At 45.7% G+C, this 26,227-nt stretch overlaps 3 protein-coding genes across 3 annotated transcripts in view; 1 reads left to right on the top strand and 2 right to left on the bottom strand.

The window, feature by feature from the left end:
• rasa1a (RAS p21 protein activator (GTPase activating protein) 1a) overlaps positions 1-5,707 on the bottom strand; it is a 55,720-nt gene extending 50,013 nt beyond the window's left edge. The window contains exon 1 of the mRNA XM_079518945.1: positions 4,306-5,707. Within this exon, the coding sequence (XP_079375071.1) occupies positions 4,306-5,003 (698 nt within the window). The 5' untranslated portion in view covers positions 5,004-5,707. The remainder of the gene's footprint in view (positions 1-4,305) is intronic.
• Positions 5,708-7,258: 1,551 nt separating this feature from the next.
• Positions 7,259-25,532, bottom strand: LOC306935047 (creatine kinase B-type; the record flags this gene model as incomplete). The annotated part of the gene is made up of 12 exons (XM_079517870.1): positions 7,259-7,312; positions 8,657-8,838; positions 9,974-10,163; positions 10,322-10,445; positions 10,791-10,873; positions 11,742-11,806; positions 13,013-13,145; positions 13,888-14,033; positions 14,842-14,900; positions 21,376-21,515; positions 21,679-21,725; positions 25,517-25,532. The coding sequence occupies 12 exons, from the start codon at positions 25,530-25,532 to the stop codon at positions 7,259-7,261; spliced, it is 1,239 nt and encodes a 412-aa protein (XP_079373996.1).
• LOC306935565 (E3 ubiquitin-protein ligase TRIM35-like) lies at positions 22,804-24,201 on the top strand (the record flags this gene model as incomplete). The annotated part of the gene is made up of 1 exon (XM_079518663.1): positions 22,804-24,201. One exon carries the CDS (start codon positions 22,804-22,806, stop codon positions 24,199-24,201), a length of 1,398 nt encoding a protein of 465 aa, XP_079374789.1.
• Positions 25,533-26,227: the final 695 nt, after the last annotated feature.

Here is a 26,227-nt window from a genome sequence, read left to right as displayed (position 1 = left end):
AAACACACAGCAGTCTGAGGTCCCAAACACACAGCAGTCTGAGGTCCCAAACACACACAGTCTGAGGTCCCAAACACACACAGTCTGAGGTCCCAAACACACACAGTCTGAGGTCCCAAACACACACAGTCTGAGGTCCCAAACACACACAGTCTGAGGTCCCAAACACACACACAGTCTGAGGTCCCAAACACACACAGTCTGAGGTCCCAAACACACAGTCTGAGGTCCCAAACACACAGTCTGAGGCCACAAACACACACAGTCTGAGGTCCTAAACACACAGCAGTCTGAGGTCCCAAACACACACAGTCTGAGGTCCCAAACACACACAGCAGTCTGAGGTCCCAAACACACAGTCTGAGGTCCCAAACACACACAGTCTGAGGTCCCAAACACACACAGTCTGAGGTCCCAAACACACAGCAGTCTGAGGTCCCAAACACACAGTCTGAGGTCCCAAACACACACAGTCTGAGGTCCCAAACACACACAGTCTGAGGTCCCAAACACACAGCAGCCTGAGGTCCCAAACACACACAGTCTGAGGTCCCAAAAACACAGCAGTCTGAGGTCCCAAACACACACAGTCTGAGGTCCCAAACACACACAGCCTGAGGTCCCAAACACACAGCAGTCTGAGGTCCCAAACACACACAGTCTGAGGTCCCACACACACACAGTCTGAGGTCCCAAACACACAGCAGTCTGAGGTCCCAAACACACACAGTCTGAGGTCCCAAACACACAGTCTGAGGTCCCAAACACACAGTCTGAGGTCCCAAACACACAGCAGTCTGAGGTCCCAAACACACAGCAGTCTGAGGTCCCAAAAACACAGCAGTCTGAGGTCCCAAACACACACAGTCTGAGGTCCCAAACACACACACAGTCTGAGGTCCCAAACACACAGCAGTCTGAGGTCCCAAACACACACAGTCTGAGGTCCCAAACACACAGCAGTCTGAGGTCCCAAACACACACACAGTCTGAGGTCCCAAACACACACAGTCTGAGGTCCCAAACACACAGCAGTCTGAGGTCCCAAACACACAGCAGTCTGAGGTCCCAAACACACACAGTCTGAGGTCCCAAACACACACAGTCTGAGGTCCCAAACACACACAGTCTGAGGTCCCAAACACACACAGTCTGAGGTCCCAAACACACACACAGTCTGAGGTCCCAAACACACAGCAGTCTGAGGTCCCAAACACACACAGTCTGAGGTCCCACACACACAGTCTGAGGTCCCACACACACAGTCTGAGGTCCCAAACACACACAGTCTGAGGTCCCAAACACACACAGTCTGAGGTCCCAAACACACACAGTCTGAGGTCCCAAACACACAGCAGTCTGAGGTCCCAAACACACACAGTCTGAGGTCCCAAACACACCGCAGTCTGAGGTCCCAAACACACAGCAGTCTGAGGTCCCAAACACACACAGTCTGAGGTCCCAAACACACACCGTCTGAGGTCCCAAACACACACAGTCTGAGGTCCCAAACACACACAGTCTGAGGTCCCAAACACACAGCAGTCTGAGGTCCCAAACACACACAGTCTGAGGTCCCAAACACACAGCAGTCTGAGGTCCCAAACACACAGCAGTCTGAGGTCCCAAACACACACAGTCTGAGGTCCCAAACACACACCGTCTGAGGTCCCAAACACACACAGTCTGAGGTCCCAAACACACAGCCACACAGAGTCTAACGCAGTGATTCTCAAACTTTTTCATGTCAAGGACCCCCAAATTGACACCAATTAGCTTGCGGACCCCCATTTGAAGAGATATGCCAGGGACCCCCATAAGAGATTTCTACAGCTCTAGCAGTGATTCTCAACCCGTTTAATTTCAAGGACCCCCAGTTTGACATGCATTAGTCTACGGACCCCCATTCAATGGCATTTCTATCTCTGGGACCCCCAATATATATTGTAAAATCAATGTTATTTTAACTCAGAGTTTACAAATGGAACCAAATGGACCCTAGCGGGGCCATTAACGGCCACACACACACAGCAGTCTAACGTGCACGGCCACACACACAGCAGTCTAACGTGCACGGCCACACACACAGCAGTCTAACGTGCACAGCCACACACACAGCAGTCTAACGTGCACGGCCACACAAACAGCAGTCTAACGTGCACGGCCACACACAAACAGCAGTCTAACGCGCACGGCCACACACAGCAGTCTAACGTGCACGGCCACACACACACACACACAGCAGTCTAACGTGCACGGCCACACACACAGCAGTCTAACGTGCACGGCCACACACACACACAGCAGTCTAACGCGCACGGCCACACACAGCAGTCTAACGTGCACGGCCACACACACACACAGCAGTCTAACGTGCACGGCCACACACACAGCAGTCTAACGTGCACGGCCACACACACACACAGCAGTCTAACGTGCACGGCCACACACACAGCAGTCTAACGTGCACGGCCACACACACACAGCAGTCTAACGCGCACGGCCACACACAGCAGTCTAACGTGCACGGCCACACACACACACAGCAGTCTAACGTGCACGGCCACACACACAGCAGTCTAACGTGCACGGCGTGTGCGCTCTCCACCCAATGTCCACCCAGTAATAAAATAAAGACTTGGAGTCAGACATTGTCTTCTAGTTCAGTGGCTCCCAAAGTGGGGTCCGGGGACCCCCAGGGGTCCTTGGGGACCCCCAGGGGTCCTTGAGGGAGTTCCAGGGGGTCCCTAGCTAAATTATACTTTGGAACCAAATGGACCCTTATGGGTAATGTAACTCTGAGAGTGTACAATTGGTTCCATTTGTACACTCTCTGAGTTAAATTGACATTGTTTTTACAATATGGGGGTCCCAGAGATAGAAATGCCATTAAATGGGCATTCAGGTCAAATCGGGGGTCCTTGAACTTGATCACTGCTAGAGCCGTCTTCTCTCATGGGGGTCCCTGGCAAATACGTTCTAATGGGGGTCTGCGGGGCTAATGAGTGTTAATGTGGGGGTCCTTCACATGAACCGCTGCTCTAGTGTCACACACACACACACACACACACACACACACACACACACACACACACACACACACACACACACACACACACACACACACACACACACACACACACACACACACACACACACACACACACACACACACACACACACACACACACACACACACACTCTCTCTCTCTCTGAGTACCCGAGAACCACTGGTGTTTATGGACTGTCACTCAGATAGGACTGTTCTGATTGGACTGTCAAGGCCAGAAAGTAGTTTTTCCTGCATGACTTCCTGGTATGATGATGATGTCACACACATACCCTCTAAATCCACTTACAATAAGAAACAGACAGACAGACAGACAGACAGACAGACAGACAGACAGACAGACAGACAGGCAGGCAGACAGGCAGACAGACAGACAGACAGACAAGCGTTATTCATAGTATGGATTTATCGGTGGTGAGGTGACCACTGAACTACAACATGACGTCACTGAGCCGCGGTGAAGAGCAAACCACCGTCCCAGCCCTTCTCTCTGTTTTTACTCACCACCGCTCAACGTTATTACAGCTCCAGTGGTCACCTCACCACCGGAGCGGTGGTCAGCTCACCACCGGAGCAGTGGTCAGCTCACCACCGAAAATCCAGACTATGAATAGGCCTACATACAGACAGACAGACACCTTCCGGTGGGGGCTCCTCAATGACAGACAACAGTACGTCCTCCTGGTGGGGGCTCCTCGCTCACCGGCTATTTTTGTGCCAAACAACTTTTTGGGCGATAAAGAAACGTTTTAGACCGTGGCCGGTTAAGACTGAGGCGACAGTGTCTGACAAACATGGCCGGTTAAGACTGAGGTTAGGGTTTGGGGCCTGGTCAGTAATGTCCGACATACATACGTGGTCGGTTAAGACTTGCCCGTCAGGGGCTTCCACGTGCTCAAAGTGACTAGTGGGTCACGCACGCACGCACCGGCTTAACTAATAACTGGTTAATAACAAGGGGGTAACAACAAAATCACACCTGTGTGAACGGAGCGGTGCAACTATACATTTATTGTTATAGTTACTGTACTGTACTTTCATTATTTTGGGGACAAATCTTCTAGAAATGACAGAGTTAGCGTGTGGGGGTCCCCGGAAAATCCAGACCCCCAGGAACGCACGCAGGGGGGGGGGGGGTCATACAGATACGATACGAACACAAAACTGCGTATTGGAGCGGAAACACCGCTCAAAAAACAACAACAACAAAAACAATAATAATAAAGTTAACTTACTGGTTGGTTGGCGGTGCGGACAGCGGGAACACCACCTCCTCCTCTTCGAACTCGGGACCGTCCTGCAGGTCGTCTCTCTCGTCCACGGTGCCCAGCACCCCCGAGGAGGGCGGCGGCGGACCCCCCAAGCCCCCCGGAGGGGTGCCCAGACCCCCTAGAGGGTGTGGCAGGGGTCCCGGAGGGGTGCCCAGACCGACCAAAGGCGGTGGCAGGGGTCCCGGAGGGGTGACCAGACCCCCCAGAGGCGGTGGCATGGGTCCCGGAGGGGTGACCAGACCGCCCAGAGGTGGTGGCAGGGGACCCGGCGGGGTGACCAGACCCCCAGGTGGCAGCGGGGGGAGGAAGGGGGCGCCGGCGGTCGGTGACCCCCGGCTGGGAGCCTCACCCCCACCGCAGTCCCCCATCATCATCACCGGCTGGTAGATGTCCTGGGTGGGGGAGTCCGGGGACCCCGAGCCCGTGCTGCTGCTCCCGGCGCTGTTGTTGTTCTGCTGCTGCCCCAGATCAGCGCCTCTCGGCCGGCACAGGGACGCCGGGAGGTCCCGGTGCTGCTGCTGCTGGTGGTGGTGGTGCTGGAGGAGGAGGTGGTGGTCCGGGGCCGTCGGACCTCCTCCTCCTCCGGGAGGAGGGACCCCCCCGACCACCGGGACCCCCGCCGCCACCGCCGGGTCCTCCGCGCTGAGCTCCCCGGCCATCATGTCCGTTCAGAGGGGGAGAGAGAGGAGCCTAGCCCCGGTCCTTCCTTCTTCCCCTCTGGAGCTCCGAATCACTGATTTAATAATAATAGTAACAATAACAATAACGATAATAATAATAACACTAATCACAGCTTTACGGTCAAACAGTAAAAGCCCTCAGAAAAATAACAAACAAAACAAAACAAGACAAAGTTGTTTCTGTCTGGAAGTAAAAACACGTTCCAGCAGCTAGCCTAGCCGTTAGCCTCACGGAGCTAACTAACTTTAGCCTGTTAGCTTCGTGTTAGCGTGGCTCTTTATTGTAGATAAACAGCAGAATGCAGATTTATAAACGTCATGCACGGTTAAAAACACGAGTCTCTGTTGTTTGTAAATCTGTGTTTTAGAGTTTAAACAGTTTGTTTGTTGTTTTTTTAAACTCTTTAGGCTCCTGTTTGGAGCGTTAGCTTGGAGGCTAACAGGCTAGCAGCAGCAGCAGCTTCTGGGATGAAGACAAACTTCATCATTTCCTGAGTTTAAAGTTCATGTTTTTTATGGAACAATATTTAATATAAATGTCGTTAAAAAAACCACACACGCCGAGAAGAAGAAGCAGGTTAACGTTCATTCATTCATATAAAAACATACAAAACAAATGTGTGTGTTTTTTTTCTCCTTTCCAGTTGCTGATCATTCCAGTCAGTCCATTTGTGTTGAAGAAGCTGTGTGTGTGTGTGTGTGTGTGTGTGTGTGTGTGTGTGTGTGTACACGCGCGCGCACACACCGTCAAAACACAAATATTTTTTTTATATGAATCAAAATTCAAAACCACCAATAAAACAATAATGATGTGAATAATATGAATAATAAGAAGAAGAAGAACATTGATATTATTATTGTTATTATTGTTAAAGATAAATAATAATTGTCTTCATTGATATGAACTGTTATATATCGACTTTCCCAATTTTCAACAGTTTTTAATTAATCATATTTTGAATTGACACTTGTTTTGGTTCCTCTTGCCTATGATTCCCAAAGTGGGGTCGGGGGACCCCCAGGGGTCCTTGAGGGAGTTCCAGGGGGTCCCCAGCTAAATTATCGTTAGGAATTAAATGGACCCTTATGGGTCTGTATGTAACTGAGAGTGTTCCATTTGTACACTTTCAGTCAGAGTTCAATTATTTTATTTTAATTCATTTTTATTTTGTATGGGAGTCAGGAGTTGTGCCTTGCAATGTCCACAAAAGGAAAAACATTACCCTGTGTATGGCACTCCCTGCTCACAGACAGAAGCAAGTGAGCACCGAGTGACGGATGGATGGATCAATCCATGACATCTGTGATCATCATTCATTATTTACTTACAGTGGTTCTCAACCTATGGTCCGGGGACCACCACTGTTCCTTGAGGGTGTTCCAGGTGGTCCCCATCAGAGCCGGACTTACCGTTGGGCTAGGGTGGGCTGAAGCCCGGGGCCCCCCCCCCCCGACTTTTTTTGAATTATAAAATTGTAAAGTGAAATCCAATTCAAGTGAAATGTGTGTATTGTTATTGTATTTAGTTGTATTATGGTTAAACCATTGAGAGCTTCTGCCTGCCTGCCTCTCTTTTTAGGGGCCTGGGTACCCCAAAATGAAAACAAAATAGCCCAAATTTTTTCCGGCCTCGCGGCTGCGCCGCTCGGCCAAATCGCGGGACGCGCGGCTTTGCCGCGCGCCCCAAGGGGGGCCCTCAAATTTGCTCCAGCCCGGGGGCCCTCAGTAAGGTAAATCCGGCTCTGGTCCCCATGCAGCTAAATGATGGAGAGTTGGTAACCAAATGGACCCTTATTAAATGTTTAACTGTTGGGAGTGTAAAACGTACACTAGCTGTGATAAAGGGTTTGTATCATATTGAACAATCCATTGAACATAAAATTAACTGGACCTTTTTCTGCAATCAATCAATGAATGGCGAGTCAACCTGAATGTAACAGCCTGGCGCCCCCTGGTGGTTGGGTTGAACCAACACGGTGCTTCTACTGTCAAATGCATTACAGACAGTGTTGCCATGTCTGCCTATAATAAGCGACTTTGGGCTTAATCTTCTGTAAAGTTGCTTGTGTTGATTGATTGATTGATTGATTGATTGTTTGTTTGTTTGTTTGTTTGTTTGTTTGTTTGTTTGTTTGTTTGATTGATTGATTGAGAGAAATATGTATTAACAGTTTTCAGAATAGGTACACCAATAAACCATTACACTGGTTTACAACAGGGTCCCCGGTCCACCCTTTTCAATTCATCAGAATTTTCATGTACCTGCGGTTGGCTTGTTCCTCTAACACAATCTGGCAACAGTGGTTACAGAGGTGGGTAACAGCGCACTCGTGTGGTTCATAACGCCAAGTTGAGATAAATAAAATGACTCCTGCTTTAAATATTATATTTATTCATAACTTTGATTTATTGTTGTGAAGTATCGTTAAACTCAATGTTTTGTTCTTGTATAAATCCTCTTAGCAGAACTTTGCTTGTTTGTTTGTTTGTTTGTTTGTTTGTTTGTTTGTTTGTTTGTTTGTTTGTTTGTTTGTTTGTTTGATTGATTGATTGATTGATTGATTGAAATATGTATTAACAGTTTGCAGAATTACAGTTAATTTCAAGCACAACTCAAAACAAAGACGCAATAAAGCATTACACTTGTTTACAAGAGGGTCCACCTTGTTCAAATCATCAAAACATTTAGAGACGTACAAATATACACTTCCATATAGCCAAAAAGAACAGAACAGGAATTGTATTGATTGACTTGATTCGGCCCCAAAAAACATTTTTTTGGGGCCGAACAAATAATTAGAAAGAAGAAAAAGAAAACACATGTTTTTGTTGTGTTTATTGTCATGGTTTAATTTGTCACCATCGCAGTGGTCTTAGAGGTCTTTAAATAAATACTTTATGAAACTTCTGTGGGGAAAATCACACCCGTGTGAAGTGAGGGGCGCTAATATATTAAAGTCTAACTCATGTTGATTAGGTGATGTAATGGTGATGTAAAACAAACGGTGCAAACACAAACATTAAACACCATTAACAATAAAGACACAATATGACGTAATGAGGCACATTATGACGTAAATGTTCCCTTCATTGTCAATGTGTTTACTAAACAATGTGTTTACTAAACATTATGACGTAAATGTTCCCTTCATTGTCAATGTGTTTACTAAACATTATGACGTAAATGTTCCCTTCATTGTCAATGTGTTTACTAAACATTATGACGTAAATGTTCCCTTCATTGTCAATGTGTTTACTAAACATTATGACGTAAATGTTCCCTTCATTGTCAATGTGTTTACTAAACATTATGACGTAAATGTTCCCTTCATTGTCAATGTGTTTACTAAACAATGTGTTTACTAAACAAACATTGAACTAAAGACAAACATTAAACCTGAGTATAGGAGGGGCTAGGGGAGGGGCTAGAGGGGCTAGGGGAGGGGCTAGCACCCCTCAAAAATGAATGGAAAATTATCTTCCGGACGCTGGTTGTCATGAAAGGGGGCGGAGCTACAATGCTCTATTAACCATGATACATGAGAGGGGTGAAGCTGATTGGCTGGGCAAGTCAATCAGTCATGATGATGATATAGGAAGCTCTAAGCCGATTGGCTGATCAGGACAGGCTATACTTTCTGAGCAGGAACGAGGTCGCCGATGCCGGCCCCGCCCTCCAGCCTGGTCTCCATGGCGACCAGCAGCTTGACCCCGTCGACTACCAGCTGAGTTAAGGACACCTCGTTGAGGCCGATGGTCGCCGCGTTGCTGACGCGGTACGAAGCCCCGCCCCCTGCCACCACCGCCGCCGGGAACTCTGGGAAAATAAAACAAAAACACCATGTTGTTTATTAACCCATTTAGACCTGAGCTCCATTAGGAGCCTAACCCTAACCCCAGGACCCTAACCCTGAGCTCCATTAGGAGCCTAACCCTAACCCTAGGGTCCTAACCCCAGGACCCTAACCCTAACCCTAGGGTCCTAACCCCAGGACCCTAACCCTAGGGTCCTAACCCCAGGACCCTAACCCTAACCCTAGGGTCCTAACCCCAGGACCCTAACCCTAACCCTGAGCTCCATTCTGCAAAATGTTCTAAATCAGTTTTCTGAAAAACCTCCAGTTTCTATCAGTGGTTCTCAAACATGTTCATGTCAAGGACCCCCAGAATTTCATGAATTTGGCTTAAAATTCAAAAATAGATTTGAGTTAAAAACGTTGGCTCTGAAAGAATATATATTCAATGATTTGCGCCACATTGTCACGATTTTTCAAAAATAGCAGATCTACAAGCTTGTATAGCGACTTTTCAACAGCTAAAGTATAACATAATGCTTGTTAAAACGCTGAAAGGGGTTCTTGTCCTGAATGGGTTAACACAGATGTTCCCTCCCCCTCGTACCAGAGGGACATGAGGGACATGTCCCTCTGGTACCAGAGGACATGTCCCTCCCTCTGGGACATGTCCCTCTGGTACCAGAGAAGGGAGAAATCCCAGGTTTTCCCGACGGTGAATCTATAAGCGACCAGGAGCCACCAGGAGGTGAAAAGTGGACCCGGTCATGATGGAGCCACCAGGAGTTTCCAGACAGCGGTGAAAAGAGGACCCGGTCAAGATGGAGACACCAGGAGACACAAGGATGGGTCAGCGATGCGTCACTGACTCATATATATCTTTATCGTTATATGTGTATTCAATAGACAAAAATCACACCTGTGTGAAGTGAGGGGTGCTTTACCAACCCTTATCATCTTACATCATCACAGACGGAATTTTGGGCCAAACAAATAATTAGAAAAAAGAAAAACAACAAAAAAATGTGTGTCTTTCTAATTATTTGTTCGGCCCAATTTGTTTTTTCTTTTTGTTTGTCTAGACAAGACAAACATTAAACCTGTGAATAGGCCTCAGGAAATACAATAAATTAGCGTTGACGTGTATCCAGCGAGTACCTGCGGGCTCCAAGCGCAGCCTGAGGCGTGCCAGGATGTCCAGTAGGAGGCGGTGTTGAGGCAGGTGTCGCAGCGTCAGCGTGACAGAAGCTCGCAGGCCGGTTCCCACATCGGCAGGACTGGAGGTGACCCAACCGAGGGGTGGCTTCACCCAGAAGGCATGACGCAATGCACGGTACGCACGCTCCAACTGCACGCACGCACGCACGCGCGCACGCACGCACGCACGCACACACACACACAAAGTCGCGACAGAGCTGATTGATTGTTTGTTCAGAGATCAAAGGTCACACTGACCTTGGGCAGGTGTTGTGAAGTTCACACTGACCTTGTGAAGGTCACACTGACCTTGGGCAGGAGGACACAGACGGTCCTGAAGGCCGCGGCCAGGTTTCCATCCTTCCTCGTCGACACCAGTTTGAGATGATCTTCAACGTTCACCCAGATCACCAGATCTCCAAACCCACTGACCCTGTACAAATATCAGATCTATAAATACCAGATCACCAGATCTATAAACCCACTGACCCTGTACAAATATCAGATCTATAAATACCAGATCACCAGATCTCCAAACCCACTGACCCTGTACAAATATCAGATCTATAAATACCAGATCACCAGATCTCCAAACCCACTGACCCTGTAAAATATCAGATCTATAAATACCAGATCACCAGATCTCCAAACCCACTGACCCTGTAAAAATATCAGATCTATAAATACCAGATCACCAGATCTCCAAACCCACTGACCCTGTAAAAATATCAGATCTATAAATGCCAGATCACCAGATTCAAGTCGATAACAGACTCACCACACAGCCCTGCCATCCGGCCAATCACGGGCCACTCCTGTCCTCATCTGAGTGGACGAGGGAGCGCTCACGGTCACCCCCTGCTGGAGACACAGCATCGTACAACAAACCTTATACCTCCATATTTGTAGTTTTATCATTTACAACAAACCTTATACTGTACCTCCATATTTGTAGTTTTATCACAACAAATCTTATGGGCTCTGTAAGTCTGTCCGTCCATCCGTCCGTCTATCTGTCTCTTGCACCACCCCTTCCCTCTTATCTCTAAACTAGTATTTGCCTTTTTTTCTTTTTTTTTTTTACTATTTTGGAAAACATTTTAAAATAGTTCAAATAGCCGATCTACCATACCATACTTACAGCTTGAATTCACTTAACACGAGGCCTGCCGGGAACATAGGAATTTTAAAACGTAGAATCTTGTGGCCTGCCACAAACGGAAAAGCCGTTTTAACAGCGATGTATTAATTAATGCATGTTTTAATACGATCGTATCGAAATCTACCGTCAGTTAGCTTTGTTATGCTTCTGACACAATGGGCGCGGCCATTTTGAAAATGCGCGTGCATCCACTTACATTGCCGGCTCTGGTTTCAGACGGCTTTATCTCACAGAAGCGACATTGCAGAGGACGCTTTGTCCCAGACAAGCGTTTTCAACGGCCTGTAGCAGGCGCTGTGATACTCGCGGTCAGCTTTTTCCACCGCCGAGCGAGACAACAACAACCGGTCATGATACCACACACAGCAGCTTTTCACAGGAACAATGCGATTACGGATATTTGGATCTTCAAAGTAAGTGTTACGCGCGATAAAACCTTGGCAATACGCAATCGAGGGATTAATGAATGGCGGCAGGCAGACGGTTAATATTGTGCGCGCACGTGTGTGCGTGCGTGTGTGTGCCTGCTGCGTGCCTGTGTGCGTGCGTGCGTGTATACGTTCTTACATGCTGAGTCAGCTCCTCTATGCTGTAAAGTCTTCCTGGAACTTCATCAGAAAGTTCCTGCAACACTTGAACACATCATGACATCATCAGAAAGCATCATGACATCATCAGAAAGCATCATGACATCATCAGAAAGCATCATGACATCATCAGAAATCTCCTTTTAAAACACATTGGCTGCCAAACGCCTGTAGCGCGCTGTTCGCTAACCTAGTTTTAGTCGACTAAATATCATACGATTTTAGCCAACAAAATCTACAGTTCGTTTTTTGTTGACAAAATATGCATTTTTGCGGTGCCTTGAAGCAGATCTACAAGCACACAACGCGTCGCAGCGCGACGCGTTGTGTGCTTGTAGATCTGCTATTTTCAGAGCGCAACAACCCGAGCTCAACCACATAATGATCTGTGGTCTAGTGTATCTGTGGTCTAGTGTATCTGTGGTCTAGTGCAGGTCTGACATGTTAGTCTAGGTTTTATATGTTGACAAAAATGTCAGTATATTTAGTCTTAGTTTTACTCATCATGGATGAAGATAGTTCTTATCAATGACAGAGAAACCTCTTAACTCCACTGACAATGGATCTCCAAGTTTGATTATCACACATGCACACACGCACGCACGCACGGACGCACAGACGCACACACACACAGAGCAACTGTCGTTCTTTTTTTTATCTTCTGCGCGGCTCTGAGGCTGAGCTGCAATCAGTTCAACTCAACACTCTTAGTTTGCAATAGTTTAAAAATAAAGTTCCCAAATAAAAGCCAAAGGTTCTGTATCTCTGCTCATCGTCGCAATGTTTTATTTTTTTCCCCATTCTCAAAGGTACATGGGCCGGCTGGCCCCTTTGGGTCCAGGGCCCGGTTGGGTCCAGGGCTGGTTGGGTCCAGGGCTGGTTGGGTCCAGAGGGCCTGGTTGGGTCCAGGGCCTGGCCTAAGCTAACCCCAACCCTTAAACAGAAGCTAAGGGCTATTGAGAAAAAACACCAGTGTGGGCGGGGCCCTAGCAACCGTGCATAGCAATCGTGCATAGCAACCGCAGCGGTTCCAAAAATGAAACACAGCGAGGCGATGCTACAGCGATATCAAACGCCTTAGGACGAGCCTGCTCGTAATTAATTTATAGGACAATATACTGGTCATCTGTACCCAGTAATTAATTTATAGGACAGGTTTACTGGTCATCTGTACCAGTCATTACCTCTCGCATTGCAGTACCTCTCGTGGCCAGCGAGAGGAGCTGTATTAAATATAAAGTGTTGCAGTACCTCTCGTGGCCAGTGAGAGGAGCTCTCTGCGTTCTCCTCGGCTGCAGTGCGAAGGAAAGCTGAACGGCTCCACCCCTCTGACAACGCTGACCTCACTTCCTGTTACGTAAGGGCTGTCGAGGTCGTCGCCTCCCTTCACACACACGCACACGCACATGCACATGCACACGCACACGCACACGAACATGCACATGCACATGCACATGCACATGCACATGCACATGCACATGCACGCACGCACGCACGCACGCACGCACGCACACACACACAGTGTAATGAGATTACGCTGGCCCAGCCAGCGTGCTTTCTGGTCTAGAGGGGCGGGTAGCCTGGCCCAGCCAGCGTGCTTTCTGGTCTAGAGGGGCGGGTAGCCTGGCCCAGCCAGCGTGCTTTCTGGTCTAGAGGGGCGGGTAGCCTGGCCCAGCCAGCGTGCTTTCTGGTCTAGAGGGGCGGGGCCTGGTCTAGAGGGGCGGGGCCTGGTCTAGAGGGGCGGGGCCTGGTCTAGAGGGGCGGGGCCTGGTCTAGAGGGGCGGGTAGCCTGGCCCAGCCAGCATGCTTTCTGGTCTAGAGGGGCGGGGCCTGGTCTAGAGGGGCGGGGCCTGGTCTAGAGGGGCGGGGCCTGGTCTAGAGGGGCGGGTAGCCTGGCCCAGCCAGCGTGCTTTCTGGTCTAGAGGGGCGGGCCTGGTCTAGAGGGGCGGGGCCTGGTCTAGAGGGGCGGGGCCTGGTCTAGAGGGGCGGGTAGCCTGGCCCAGCCAGCTGTCATCTTCTGCACATGTTGTGTACCCTACCTATCCACACAACATGGATAGACAACAACTCAGGTTGTCATGGTTACCGTCAGGTTTTCATGGTTACCATCAGGTTGCCGTGGTTACCTTCAGGTTGTCGTGGTTGAGGTCGCTCTGGACGCTGTCGTTGTTTATCTTGTAGTCATGGTAACGCTCGATGACGCGGTCGAAGAAGTCACAGAACATGACGTAACACTGGGCGTCCCCCGCTACGCATCCCACGCTCTGGGAGGCTGCATGCACACACACACACACACACACACACACGTACACGCACGCACGCACGCACACAGACACACACACACACACACACACACACACACACACACACACACACACACACACACACACACACACACACACACACACACACACACACACACGCACAAAGGTAGGGTCAAATATGTATTGGTTAAATGCTATAGAGTGTGTGTTCAGTAACAGTGTGTTAACTATAGCTCTCGAGCTCTTCACAACAAAACAGAAGAATTGTCAGTTCCGAGCAGACCTAACATTACTTTAAAAAAGACGGACCTGTGAGGTTCGTTCTGAGAACCGATCTGTTCTGAAACATTACAGACCCAACCTGTTATTGTATACAAATTATAACCACCATTTGATGAGATTTAGCCTCTCAGACACAAAACTAAAGAATATATTGTTGTCGTTGATCAAAATAACTTCTACATCAATCTTCTACATTCTCTAAATGTGTAGACTTCTTGTAAATTAAATAATATAGGCGTTCAACAATAATTTAACTCCCGAGAAACCAACATTTGGTTTAATTTTACTCTCTCAAGTGTTTAAGATCTATAGGGTCCATTTGGTTATACCAGATCTCGCATCATTTAGCTGCATGGGGGACCAACTGGAACCGCTTCAAGGACCACTGGTGGTCCCCGGACCACTGGTTGAGAACCCCTTTATATCAATATTAGTTATTTTATGTCATTGTTATCATGTGTTACTGGCCCAGGCTGATGACATCATTATCTTATCGTGTATTACCGGGCTCCATCTGATGACATCATCACTCACCTGGTTCCTCCAGGCCCAGTCTGATGACATCATCGAAGATGACTCCGCCCTCTGTACACCTGGTGAATTGTCAATGGTACATGTTTTAGGTTAGGACACGCCCTCATGTATAAACATAATTGTTTTACTCTATTTTGTATCTGTTGACGAAATTGTAAATATATTTAGTCTCATAGTTTTAGTCATCATAGCTTAGTTTTCATTTTTTTAGATTACCAGGTGAACTGTCTCTGGTACAGGTTATAGATTACCAGGTGAACTGTCTCTGGTACAGGTTGTTATCTATAGATTACCAGGTGAACTGTCTCTGGTACAGGTTGTTATCTATAGATTACCAGGTGAACTGTCTCTGGTACAGGTTGTTATCTAGATTACCAGGTGAACTGTCTCTGGTACAGGTTGTTATCTATAGATTACCAGGTGAACTGTCTCTGGTACAGGTTGTTATCTATAGATTACCAGGTGAACTGTCTCTGGTACAGGTTGTTATCTATATATTACCAGGTGAACTGTCTCTGGTACAGGTTGTTATCTATAGAGTACCAGGTGAACTGTCTCTGGTACAGGTTGTTATCTATAGATTACCAGGTGAACTGTATCTGGTACAGGTTGTTATCTATAGATTACCAGGTGAACTGTCTCTGGTACAGGTAGTTATCTATATATTACCAGGTGAACTGTCTCTGGTAGAGGTTATCTATAAATTACATGGTGAACTGTCTCTGGTACAGGTTGTTATCTATAGATTACCAGGTGAACTGTCTCTGGTACATGTTGTTATCTATAGATTACCAGGTGAACTGTCTCTGGTACAGGTTGTTATCTATAGAATAACAGGTGAACTGTATCTGGTACAGGTTGTTATCTATAGATTACCAGGTGAACTGTCTCTGGTACAGGTTGTTATCTATAGATTACCAGGTGAACTGTCTCTGGTACAGGTTGTTACCTATAGATTACCAGGTGAACTGTCTCTGGTACAGATTGTTATCTATATATTACCAGGTGAACTGTCTCTGGTACAGGTTGTTATCTATAGATTACCAGGTGAATTGTCTCTGGTACAGGTTGTTATCTATAGATTACCTGGTGAACTCTCTCTGGTACAGGTTGTTATCTATAGATTACCAGGTGAACTGTCTCTGGTACAGGTTATCTATAGATTACCAGGTGAATTGTCTCTGGTACAGGTTGTTATCTATAGATTACCAGGTGAACTGTCTCTGGTACAGGTTGTTATCTATAGATTACCAGGTGAACTGTCTCTGGTACAGGTTATCTATAGATTACATGGTGAACTGTCTCTGGTACAGGTTATAGATTACCAGGTGAACTGTCTCTGGTACAGGTTGTTATCTATAGATTACCAGGTGAACTGTCTCTGGTACAGGTTGTTATCTATAGATTACCAGGTGAACTGTCTCTGGTACAGGTTATCTATAGATTACATGGTGAACTGTCTCTGGTACAGGTTATCTATAGATTACATGGTGAACTGTCTCTGGTACAGGTTGTTATCTATAGATTACCAGGTGAACTGTCTCTGGTACAGGTTGTTATCTATAGATTACCAGGTGAACTGTCTCTGGTACAGGTTGTTATCTATAGATTACCTGGTGAACTGTCTCTGGTACAGGTTGTTATCTATAGATTACCAGGTGAACTGTCTCTGGTACAGATTGTTATCTATAGATTACCAGGTGAATTGTCTCTGGTACAGGTTGTTATCTATAGATTACCAGGTGAATTGTCTCTGGTACAGGTTATCTATACATTATCAGGTGAACTGTCTCTGGTACAGGTTGTTATCTATAGATTACCAGGTGAACTGTCTCTGGTACAGGTTGTTATCTATAGATTACCAGGTGAACTGTCTCTGGTACAGATTGTTATCTATAGATTACCAGGTGAACTGTCTCTGGTACAGGTTGTTATCTATAGATTACCAGGTGAACTGTCTCTGGTACAGGTTGTTATCTATAGATTACCAGGTGAACTGTCTCTGGTACAGGTTGTTATCTATAGATTACCAGGTGAACTGTCTCTGGTACAGGTTGTTATCTATAGATTACCTTGTGAACTGTCTCTGGTACAGGTTATCTATACATTACCAGGTGAACTGTCTCTGGTACAGGTTGTTATCTATAGATTACCAGGTGAACTGTCTCTGGTACAGGTTGTTATCTATAGATTACCAGGTGAACTGTCTCTGGTACAGATTGTTATCTATAGATTACCAGGTGAATTGTCTCTGGTACAGGTTGTTATCTATAGATTACCTGGTCAACTGTCTCTGGTACAGGTTGTTATCTATAGATTACCAGGTGAACTGTCTCTGGTACAGGTTATCTATACATTACCAGGTGAACTGTCTCTGGTACAGGTTGTTATCTATAGATTACCAGGTGAACTGTCTCTGGTACAGGTTGTTATCTATAGATTACCAGGTGAACTGTCTCTGGTACAGATTGTTATCTATAGATTACCAGGTGAACTGTCTCTGGTAGAGATTGTTATCTATAGATTACCAGGTGAACTGTCTCTGGTACAGGTTGTTATCTATAGATTACCAGGTGAATTGTCTCTGGTACAGGTTGTTATCTATAGATTACCAGGTGAACTGTCTCTGGTACAGGTTGTTATCTATAGATTACCAGGTGAACTGTCTCTGGTACAGGTTATCTATAGATTACCAGGTGAACTGTCTCTGGTACAGGTTGTTATCTATAGATTACCAGGTGAACTGTCTCTGGTACAGGTTATCTATAGATTACCAGGTGAATTGTCTCTGGTACAGGTTGTTATCTATAGATTACCAGGTGAACTGTCTCTGGTACAGGTTGTTATCTATAGATTACCAGGTGAACTGTCTCTGGTACAGGTTGTTATCTATAGATTACCAGGTGAACTGTCTCTGGTACAGGTTGTTATCTATAGATTACCAGGTGAACTATCTCTGGTACAGGTTGTTATCTATAGATTACCAGGTGAACTGTCTCTGGTACAGGTTATCTATAGATTACATGGTGAACTGTCTCTGGTACAGGTTATCTATAGATTACATGGTGAACTGTCTCTGGTACAGGTTGTTATCTATAGATTACCAGGTGAACTGTCTCTGGTACAGGTTGTTATCTATAGATTACCAGGTGAACTGTCTCTGGTACAGGTTGTTATCTATAGATTACCTGGTGAACTGTCTCTGGTACAGGTTATCTATACATTATCAGGTGAACTGTCTCTGGTACAGGTTGTTATCTATAGATTACCAGGTGAACTGTCTCTGGTACAGGTTGTTATCTATAGATTACCAGGTGAACTGTCTCTGGTACAGATTGTTATCTATAGATTACCAGGTGAATTGTCTCTGGTACAGGTTGTTATCTATAGATTACCAGGTGAACTGTCTCTGGTACAGGTTGTTATCTATAGATTACCAGGTGAACTGTCTCTGGTACAGATTATCTATAGATTACATGGTGAACTGTCTCTGGTACAGGTTATAGATTACCAGGTGAACTGTCTCTGGTACAGGTTGTTATCTATAGATTACCAGGTGAACTGCCTCTGGTACAGGTTGTTATCTATAGATTACCAGGTGAACTGTCTCTGGTACAGGTTATCTATAGATTACATGGTGAACTGTCTCTGGTACAGGTTATCTATAGATTACATGGTGAACTGTCTCTGGTACAGGTTGTTATCTATAGATTACCAGGTGAACTGTCTCTGGTACAGGTTGTTATCTATAGATTACCAGGTGAACTGTCTCTGGTACAGGTTGTTATCTATAGATTACCTGGTGAACTGTCTCTGGTACAGGTTGTTATCTATAGATTACCAGGTGAACTGTCTCTGGTACAGATTGTTATCTATAGATTACCAGGTGAATTGTCTCTGGTACAGGTTGTTATCTATAGATTACCAGGTGAATTGTCTCTGGTACAGGTTATCTATACATTATCAGGTGAACTGTCTCTGGTACAGGTTGTTATCTATAGATTACCAGGTGAACTGTCTCTGGTACAGGTTGTTATCTATAGATTACCAGGTGAACTGTCTCTGGTACAGATTGTTATCTATAGATTACCAGGTGAACTGTCTCTGGTACAGGTTGTTATCTATAGATTACCAGGTGAACTGTCTCTGGTACAGGTTGTTATCTATAGATTACCAGGTGAACTGTCTCTGGTACAGGTTGTTATCTATAGATTACCAGGTGAACTGTCTCTGGTACAGGTTGTTATCTATAGATTACCAGGTGAACTGTCTCTGGTACAGGTTGTTATCTATAGATTACCTTGTGAACTGTCTCTGGTACAGGTTATCTATACATTACCAGGTGAACTGTCTCTGGTACAGGTTGTTATCTATAGATTACCAGGTGAACTGTCTCTGGTACAGGTTGTTATCTATAGATTACCAGGTGAACTGTCTCTGGTACAGATTGTTATCTATAGATTACCAGGTGAATTGTCTCTGGTACAGGTTGTTATCTATAGATTACCTGGTCAACTGTCTCTGGTACAGGTTGTTATCTATAGATTACCAGGTGAACTGTCTCTGGTACAGGTTGTTATCTATAGATTACCAGGTGAACTGTCTCTGGTACAGATTGTTATCTATAGATTACCAGGTGAACTGTCTCTGGTAGAGATTGTTATCTATAGATTACCAGGTGAACTGTCTCTGGTACAGGTTGTTATCTATAGATTACCAGGTGAATTGTCTCTGGTACAGGTTGTTATCTATAGATTACCAGGTGAACTGTCTCTGGTACAGGTTGTTATCTATAGATTACCAGGTGAACTGTCTCTGGTACAGGTTATCTATAGATTACCAGGTGAACTGTCTCTGGTACAGGTTGTTATCTATAGATTACCAGGTGAACTGTCTCTGGTACAGGTTATCTATAGATTACCAGGTGAATTGTCTCTGGTACAGGTTGTTATCTATAGATTACCAGGTGAACTGTCTCTGGTACAGGTTGTTATCTATAGATTACCAGGTGAACTGTCTCTGGTACAGGTTATCTATAGATTACATGGTGAACTGTCTCTGGTACAGGTTGTTATCTATAGATTACCAGGTGAACTGTCTCTGGTACAGGTTGTTATCTATAGATTACCAGGTGAACTATCTCTGGTACAGGTTGTTATCTATAGATTACCAGGTGAACTGTCTCTGGTACAGGTTATCTATAGATTACATGGTGAACTGTCTCTGGTACAGGTTATCTATAGATTACATGGTGAACTGTCTCTGGTACAGGTTGTTATCTATAGATTACCAGGTGAACTGTCTCTGGTACAGGTTGTTATCTATAGATTACCAGGTGAACTGTCTCTGGTACAGGTTGTTATCTATAGATTACCTGGTGAACTGTCTCTGGTACAGGTTATCTATACATTATCAGGTGAACTGTCTCTGGTACAGGTTGTTATCTATAGATTACCAGGTGAACTGTCTCTGGTACAGGTTGTTATCTATAGATTACCAGGTGAACTGTCTCTGGTACAGATTGTTATCTATAGATTACCAGGTGAATTGTCTCTGGTACAGGTTGTTATCTATAGATTACCTGGTCAACTGTCTCTGGTACAGGTTGTTATCTATAGATTACCAGGTGAACTGTCTCTGGTACAGGTTGTTATCTATAGATTACCAGGTGAACTGTCTCTGGTACAGGTTGTTATCTATAGATTACCAGGTGAACTGTCTCTGGTACAGATTATCTATAGATTACATGGTGAACTCTCTCTGGTACAGGTTATAGATTACCAGGTGAACTGTCTCTGGTACAGGTTGTTATCTATAGATTACCAGGTGAACTGTCTCTGGTACAGGTTGTTATCTATAGATTACCTTGTGAACTGTCTCTGGTACAGGTTATCTATACATTACCAGGTGAACTGTCTCTGGTACAGGTTGTTATCTATAGATTACCAGGTGAACTGTCTCTGGTACAGGTTGTTATCTATAGATTACCAGGTGAACTGTCTCTGGTACAGGTTGTTATCTATAGATTACCAGGTGAACTGTCTCTGGTACAGATTGTTATCTATAGATTACCAGGTGAATTGTCTCTGGTACAGGTTGTTATCTATAGATTACCTGGTCAACTGTCTCTGGTACAGGTTGTTATCTATAGATTACCAGGTGAACTGTCTCTGGTACAGGTTGTTATCTATAGATTACCAGGTGAACTGTCTCTGGTACAGGTTGTTATCTATAGATTACCATGTGAACTGTCTCTGGTACAGGTTGTTATCTATAGATTACCAGGTGAACTATCTCTGGTACAGGTTGTTATCTATAGATTACCAGGTGAACTGTCTCTGGTACAGGTTGTTATCTATAGATTACCAGGTGAATTGTCTCTGGTACAGGTTGTTATCTATAGATTACCTGGTGAACTGTCTCTGGTACAGGTTGTTATCTATAGATTACCAGGTGAACTGTCTCTGGTACAGGTTGTTATCTATAGATTACCAGGTGAACTGTCTCTGGTACAGGTTTTTATCTATAGATTACCTGGTGAACTGTCTCTGGTACAGATTGTAATCCAACACGCGACCCATGCAGGTTCCGTTTCCTCTCAGATCAGGAAACTCCTCTTTTGCGGAACCTCTGATCAGATGGAACCGAGACATGGGATCTGGGGGGACCAGATTCTAGGGAACACACAGAACACAGACATGGGATCTCGGGGGACCGGATTCTAGGGAACACACAGAACACGGATATGGGATCTGTGGGGGACCAGATCCTATGGAACACACACATGCAAACTTGTATTTAATGCATATTTAGTTTTCATAAATAAATGGTTCTTACCTCCAGAATGGTACGGTAACGAGCCTCCATGGGGAAAACTACAGGAGCTGAACGGCACAAACATTAAACTACAGGAGCTTAACGACACAAACATTAAACTACAGGAGCTGAACGACACAAAGGGGTTAAGGACACACTTTTTTACAGTGGGGGGGGGGGCGGGGGCAAAATAAATAAAGTTAACTGGGGACAGGGAGGAACTCCTTATATGGTCAGCACACTCTATAGTAGGGAGGATTATCACAACAAAACAAAAAAATAAGTGATATTTGAATTAAGTGAAATCACTGAATATACCTTTACTGTAACAGTGGGGGTAACATGAATTCAGATTCACTTTATTATTTTAAAAATGGTCAACCTACACCTAAAAACAATAAAAACAAGGGACTAATGCCATTGTGAGGGTTATTACACGTTCACTTTGTCTTGCTATTGTAACGATCCCAGGAACCGGAGGCAGAGACGTAGTTCACAGGATAAGACTCTATTCATTAGTTAAGGATCAGACAGTATAACAACACCATCTGTGTTCCTCGTAGCTCTGTGCTGCTCTCTCACACACACAACAACACTCCACACACAGCGCATACACATCGCCCCGTCACTCACTCCCCAGTCCCGGAAGTCCCACCTCCAAGTCACTCCTATTGGCTGAAGCCATATTCTCTGCATGGCCTGTGGGGGAAAATACCTGTTCAGCAGGTAATAGGTAACAGGAGTCAAATGAAAGCCTTAGACAAACACAGAGGAAGAGAAAGGAGTGTGTGTGTGTGTGTGTGTGTGTGTGTGTGTGTGTGTGTGTGCGTGCGTGCGTGCGTGCGTGCGTGCACCATGTTATGACTGTTATTAACGTTCCGCCCCTTGCCTAACTCAGCTGACATAAACAGGCGGAGAGAGATTGTTATTCTTACTGTCCTTGCTGACGACTCGAGGCGGACAATAGGATTCACCTTCAGAGATTCTGATCAAACCCACGACTCCCAGTGAGAGAGGACAGACTGTCTGTCCATCTAGAGCTACCTGGGAAGTTCAGGGGATAGTGAGTACTGACTGCATAGTATAGGTTAAGACTGACTGACTGACTCCCTGTGTTGAGTGGTCGCAGCGTCACTCAGAGACAAAATGGCCTCCAAGTGGTCTCTCTCAGAAGAGGACTTTTCCTGTCCGGTGTGTCATGACACCTTCAAAGATCCTGTCGTGCTGTCCTGTAGCCACAGCTTCTGCAAAGGCTGCCTGCAGGCGTGGTGGAGAGAGAAGCACACGGAAGAGTGTCCCGTCTGTAAGAAACTGAACTCACTGGATCCTCCGCTGTGTAACCTGGCTCTGAAGAACCTCTGTGAGGCCTTCACAGCTTCATCAGGCTCTGAGGAGGATGTCTGCGCTCTGCACACTGAGAGACTCAAACTGTTCTGTCTGGGATGTCAACAGCCGGCGTGTGTCGTGTGCCGAGATTCTAAAAAACACGCCGACCACCGTTTCAGACCCGTCGACGAAGCCGCGCTGGATCTCAAGGAGGAAGTCCAGAAATCACTGAAGGCTTTACTGGAGAAACTGAAGATGTTTTATAAAGTTAAAACCAACTGTGATCAAACAGCAGAACACGTTAAAGTCCAGGTCCGGAACACAGAGAGGAAGATTAAGGACCAGTTTGAGAAGCTTCGTCAGTTTCTACGTGAGGAAGAGGAGGCCAGCGTCGCCGCACTGAGGGAGGAAGAGCAGCAGAAGAGTCAGATGATGAAGGAGAAGATCGAGGGTCTGAACAGGGACATATTAACCCTTTCAAACACAATCAGAGCCACAGAGGAGGAGCTGAGAGCCGAACACGTCTCATTCCTGCAGAACTACAAGACCACCATGAAAAGAGTCCAGCTCACACTGCAGGACCCACAGCCGCTCTCGGGAGGAGCGCTGATAGACGAGGCCAAACACCTGGGCAACCTGGCCTTCAGAGTCTGGGACAAGATGAAGGACAACATCGTCTCCTACACTCCTGTCATTCTGGACCCCAACATGGCCAGTGTATCGCTAGTTCTGTCTGATGATCTGACCGGTGGGAGATGTGAATGGCAGGAGCTTCCTAAAAACCTCGAGAGGTTTATCCACGTTGGCTTTGTCCGTGGATCTGAGGGCTTTAACTCAGGGACTCACAGCTGGGACGTGGAGGTTGGAGACAGTGACGATTGGCAACTGGGTGTCTTAGCAGAGCCTTTTCAGAGACAGGGACACAGCGGTCAATCCTGGTTCATAACACTCAACGAATATCAATACGAGGCAAAGTCGTTAGAGGCAGACTCATTAGGGTCGGTCACCGATCTGTCACTGAAGTGGTTTCCTCAGAGGATCCGAGTCCTGCTGGACGGGGACGAAGGAAAGCTGTCCTTCTCTGATCCGGATACCGACAGGCACATACACACCTTCACACACATCTTCACCCAAACACTGTTTCCATTTGTTTGCACTTGTGACGATGCTGTCGCTCTGAAAATATTACCGGGAAAGATCAGCGTAACTGTGATGTAACTGATGATGATGATGATGATGATGATGATGATGATGATGATGATGATGATGATGATGATGATGATGATGATGATGATGATGTCTTTAACTCATTTGCCACTGATATTGCCTTTTGACGCCTATTTTAATATAAATTGATTACAACTGTGTTCTCTACGTGCTCATAACACTCCGGTTCCAGTGAAAAACAAAAACTGAAATAAAACGGAAATGAAAATCCCGCTGGCTCGTGATGCCGTCTACGGGAACGCAGCTCTTAGAATCCTAATATCTCAGATTATTCTCTTTGGATCAAAACAAGATAGATTTGCGTCTCGCGATACGATCCCCGGTTACAACATGGATGTTTTGGGTGAATTAAATTGATTAATAAGATTGGCGGGACCCGTTACACGGCGAATAATCACTTCCTGACTCTCGGTTTCCGACTGACACGGCTTTCAATCTAAGGGTGTCCGCCATTTAAAATGAATGGATATGGCGCTGCTGGAGTGCACATTTCAGCCACCAGATGGTGCTGTCGGCGGCCAATGAGTTAAAACATGTTGTGCCAGGGACCCCCGTCCCCTAGCAGAGAAGATCTATGTTAAAACTAGTGTTGATTTCGTCGACTAAAACTAAGACGAAAAATGTTCGACTACCTTTTTTCACTGACAAAAACTAAATGGAAACTAAATGAAAACTAAGCTAAGACTAAATATACTGACAATTTCATCAACAAATAAAAACTAGACTAAAATGTAAGGAAGGGACTAGTGGACAAGAGAAGTCATTTTACACTTGGTTGCATGCTGAAAATAGCAGATCTACAAGCTCACAACGTGTAAAATTGTAAAATCAGTCATTACGACGGCATCAAGGCCCGCCGAAATACATTTCAGTCGATTAAATCAACTGTAGATTTAGTCGACTAAAATCTCACAACATTTAGTCGACTAAAACTAAACTAACACATTCCAGGTGACTAAAATGTGACTAAAACTAAGTGAAAACTATTCAAGAGACTAATGACTAAAATAGAAATATACTGCCAAAAACAACACTGGTTAAAACTAGATTCAAAACCTTTCGACAGACAGACAGACAGACAGACAGACAGACAGGCAGGCAGGCAGGCAGGCAGACAGACAGACAGACAGACAGACAGGCAGGCAGACAGACAGACAGACAGGCAGGCAGGCAGGCAGGCAGGCAGACAGACAGACAGACAGGCAGGCAGGCAGGCAGGCAGGCAGACAGACAGACAGAATCTTCCAGGTGTTTATTAATTATTATGGATTATTGGATTATTAATGTAAATATAATGTTTACTTACGTTTTATCTTCCACATGACGAGCTGTGTTAATGTTAATATAATATAATTATTATTATAATATAATCTCTGCTATAATAAATGGTGTGATATTCTCTGTCAGTCTCCAACTTCAAAGTCGGCTCTGGAACAAAACCTCTAAAAATAGTCTTGCCACCTGCGTGTGTGCGCGCGTGCGTGCGTATGTGTGTGTATTTATGTCATAAAAGGTGTCCGGTTACAGAACCATAACAACTGTCTACCATGTAGAGACATTAGTGCTGACGGTGACCTCATGGTGACCTCATGGTGACCTTACGGTGACCTCATGGTGACCTCACGGTGACCTCACGGTGACCTCATCTCCTCACTGGGCAGTCAGTCTGACCCTAACAGGCGCAACACTCTTGAAAACAAATCATTGGATTTATGTTGTATTTAAATGATATTTGTAGGGGCGTGTCATGTGGTCTACCTCCACACCCTTTGAGATCTATAGAGCTACATTCATACCTTCATAAAAACAACACACTTATTGTCTCGTGACTTAAATTCTAACAATCATTTATTTGCAGATATACAGATGACATCATAGCACCGATCACAACTAGTGATATATATGTGCGTGCGTGCGTGCGTGCGTGCGTGCGTGCGTGCGTGCGTGCGTGCGTGCGTGCGTGCGTGCGTGCGTGCGTATGTATGTGACACAACTATAGTGACAGTTACAAACTAGA

Source organism: Electrona antarctica (genome assembly GCF_951216825.1).
Source record: "Electrona antarctica genome assembly, chromosome: 13".
Classification (NCBI taxonomy): domain Eukaryota; kingdom Metazoa; phylum Chordata; class Actinopteri; order Myctophiformes; family Myctophidae; genus Electrona; species Electrona antarctica.
This window is presented reverse-complemented; position numbering and strand designations above follow the sequence as displayed.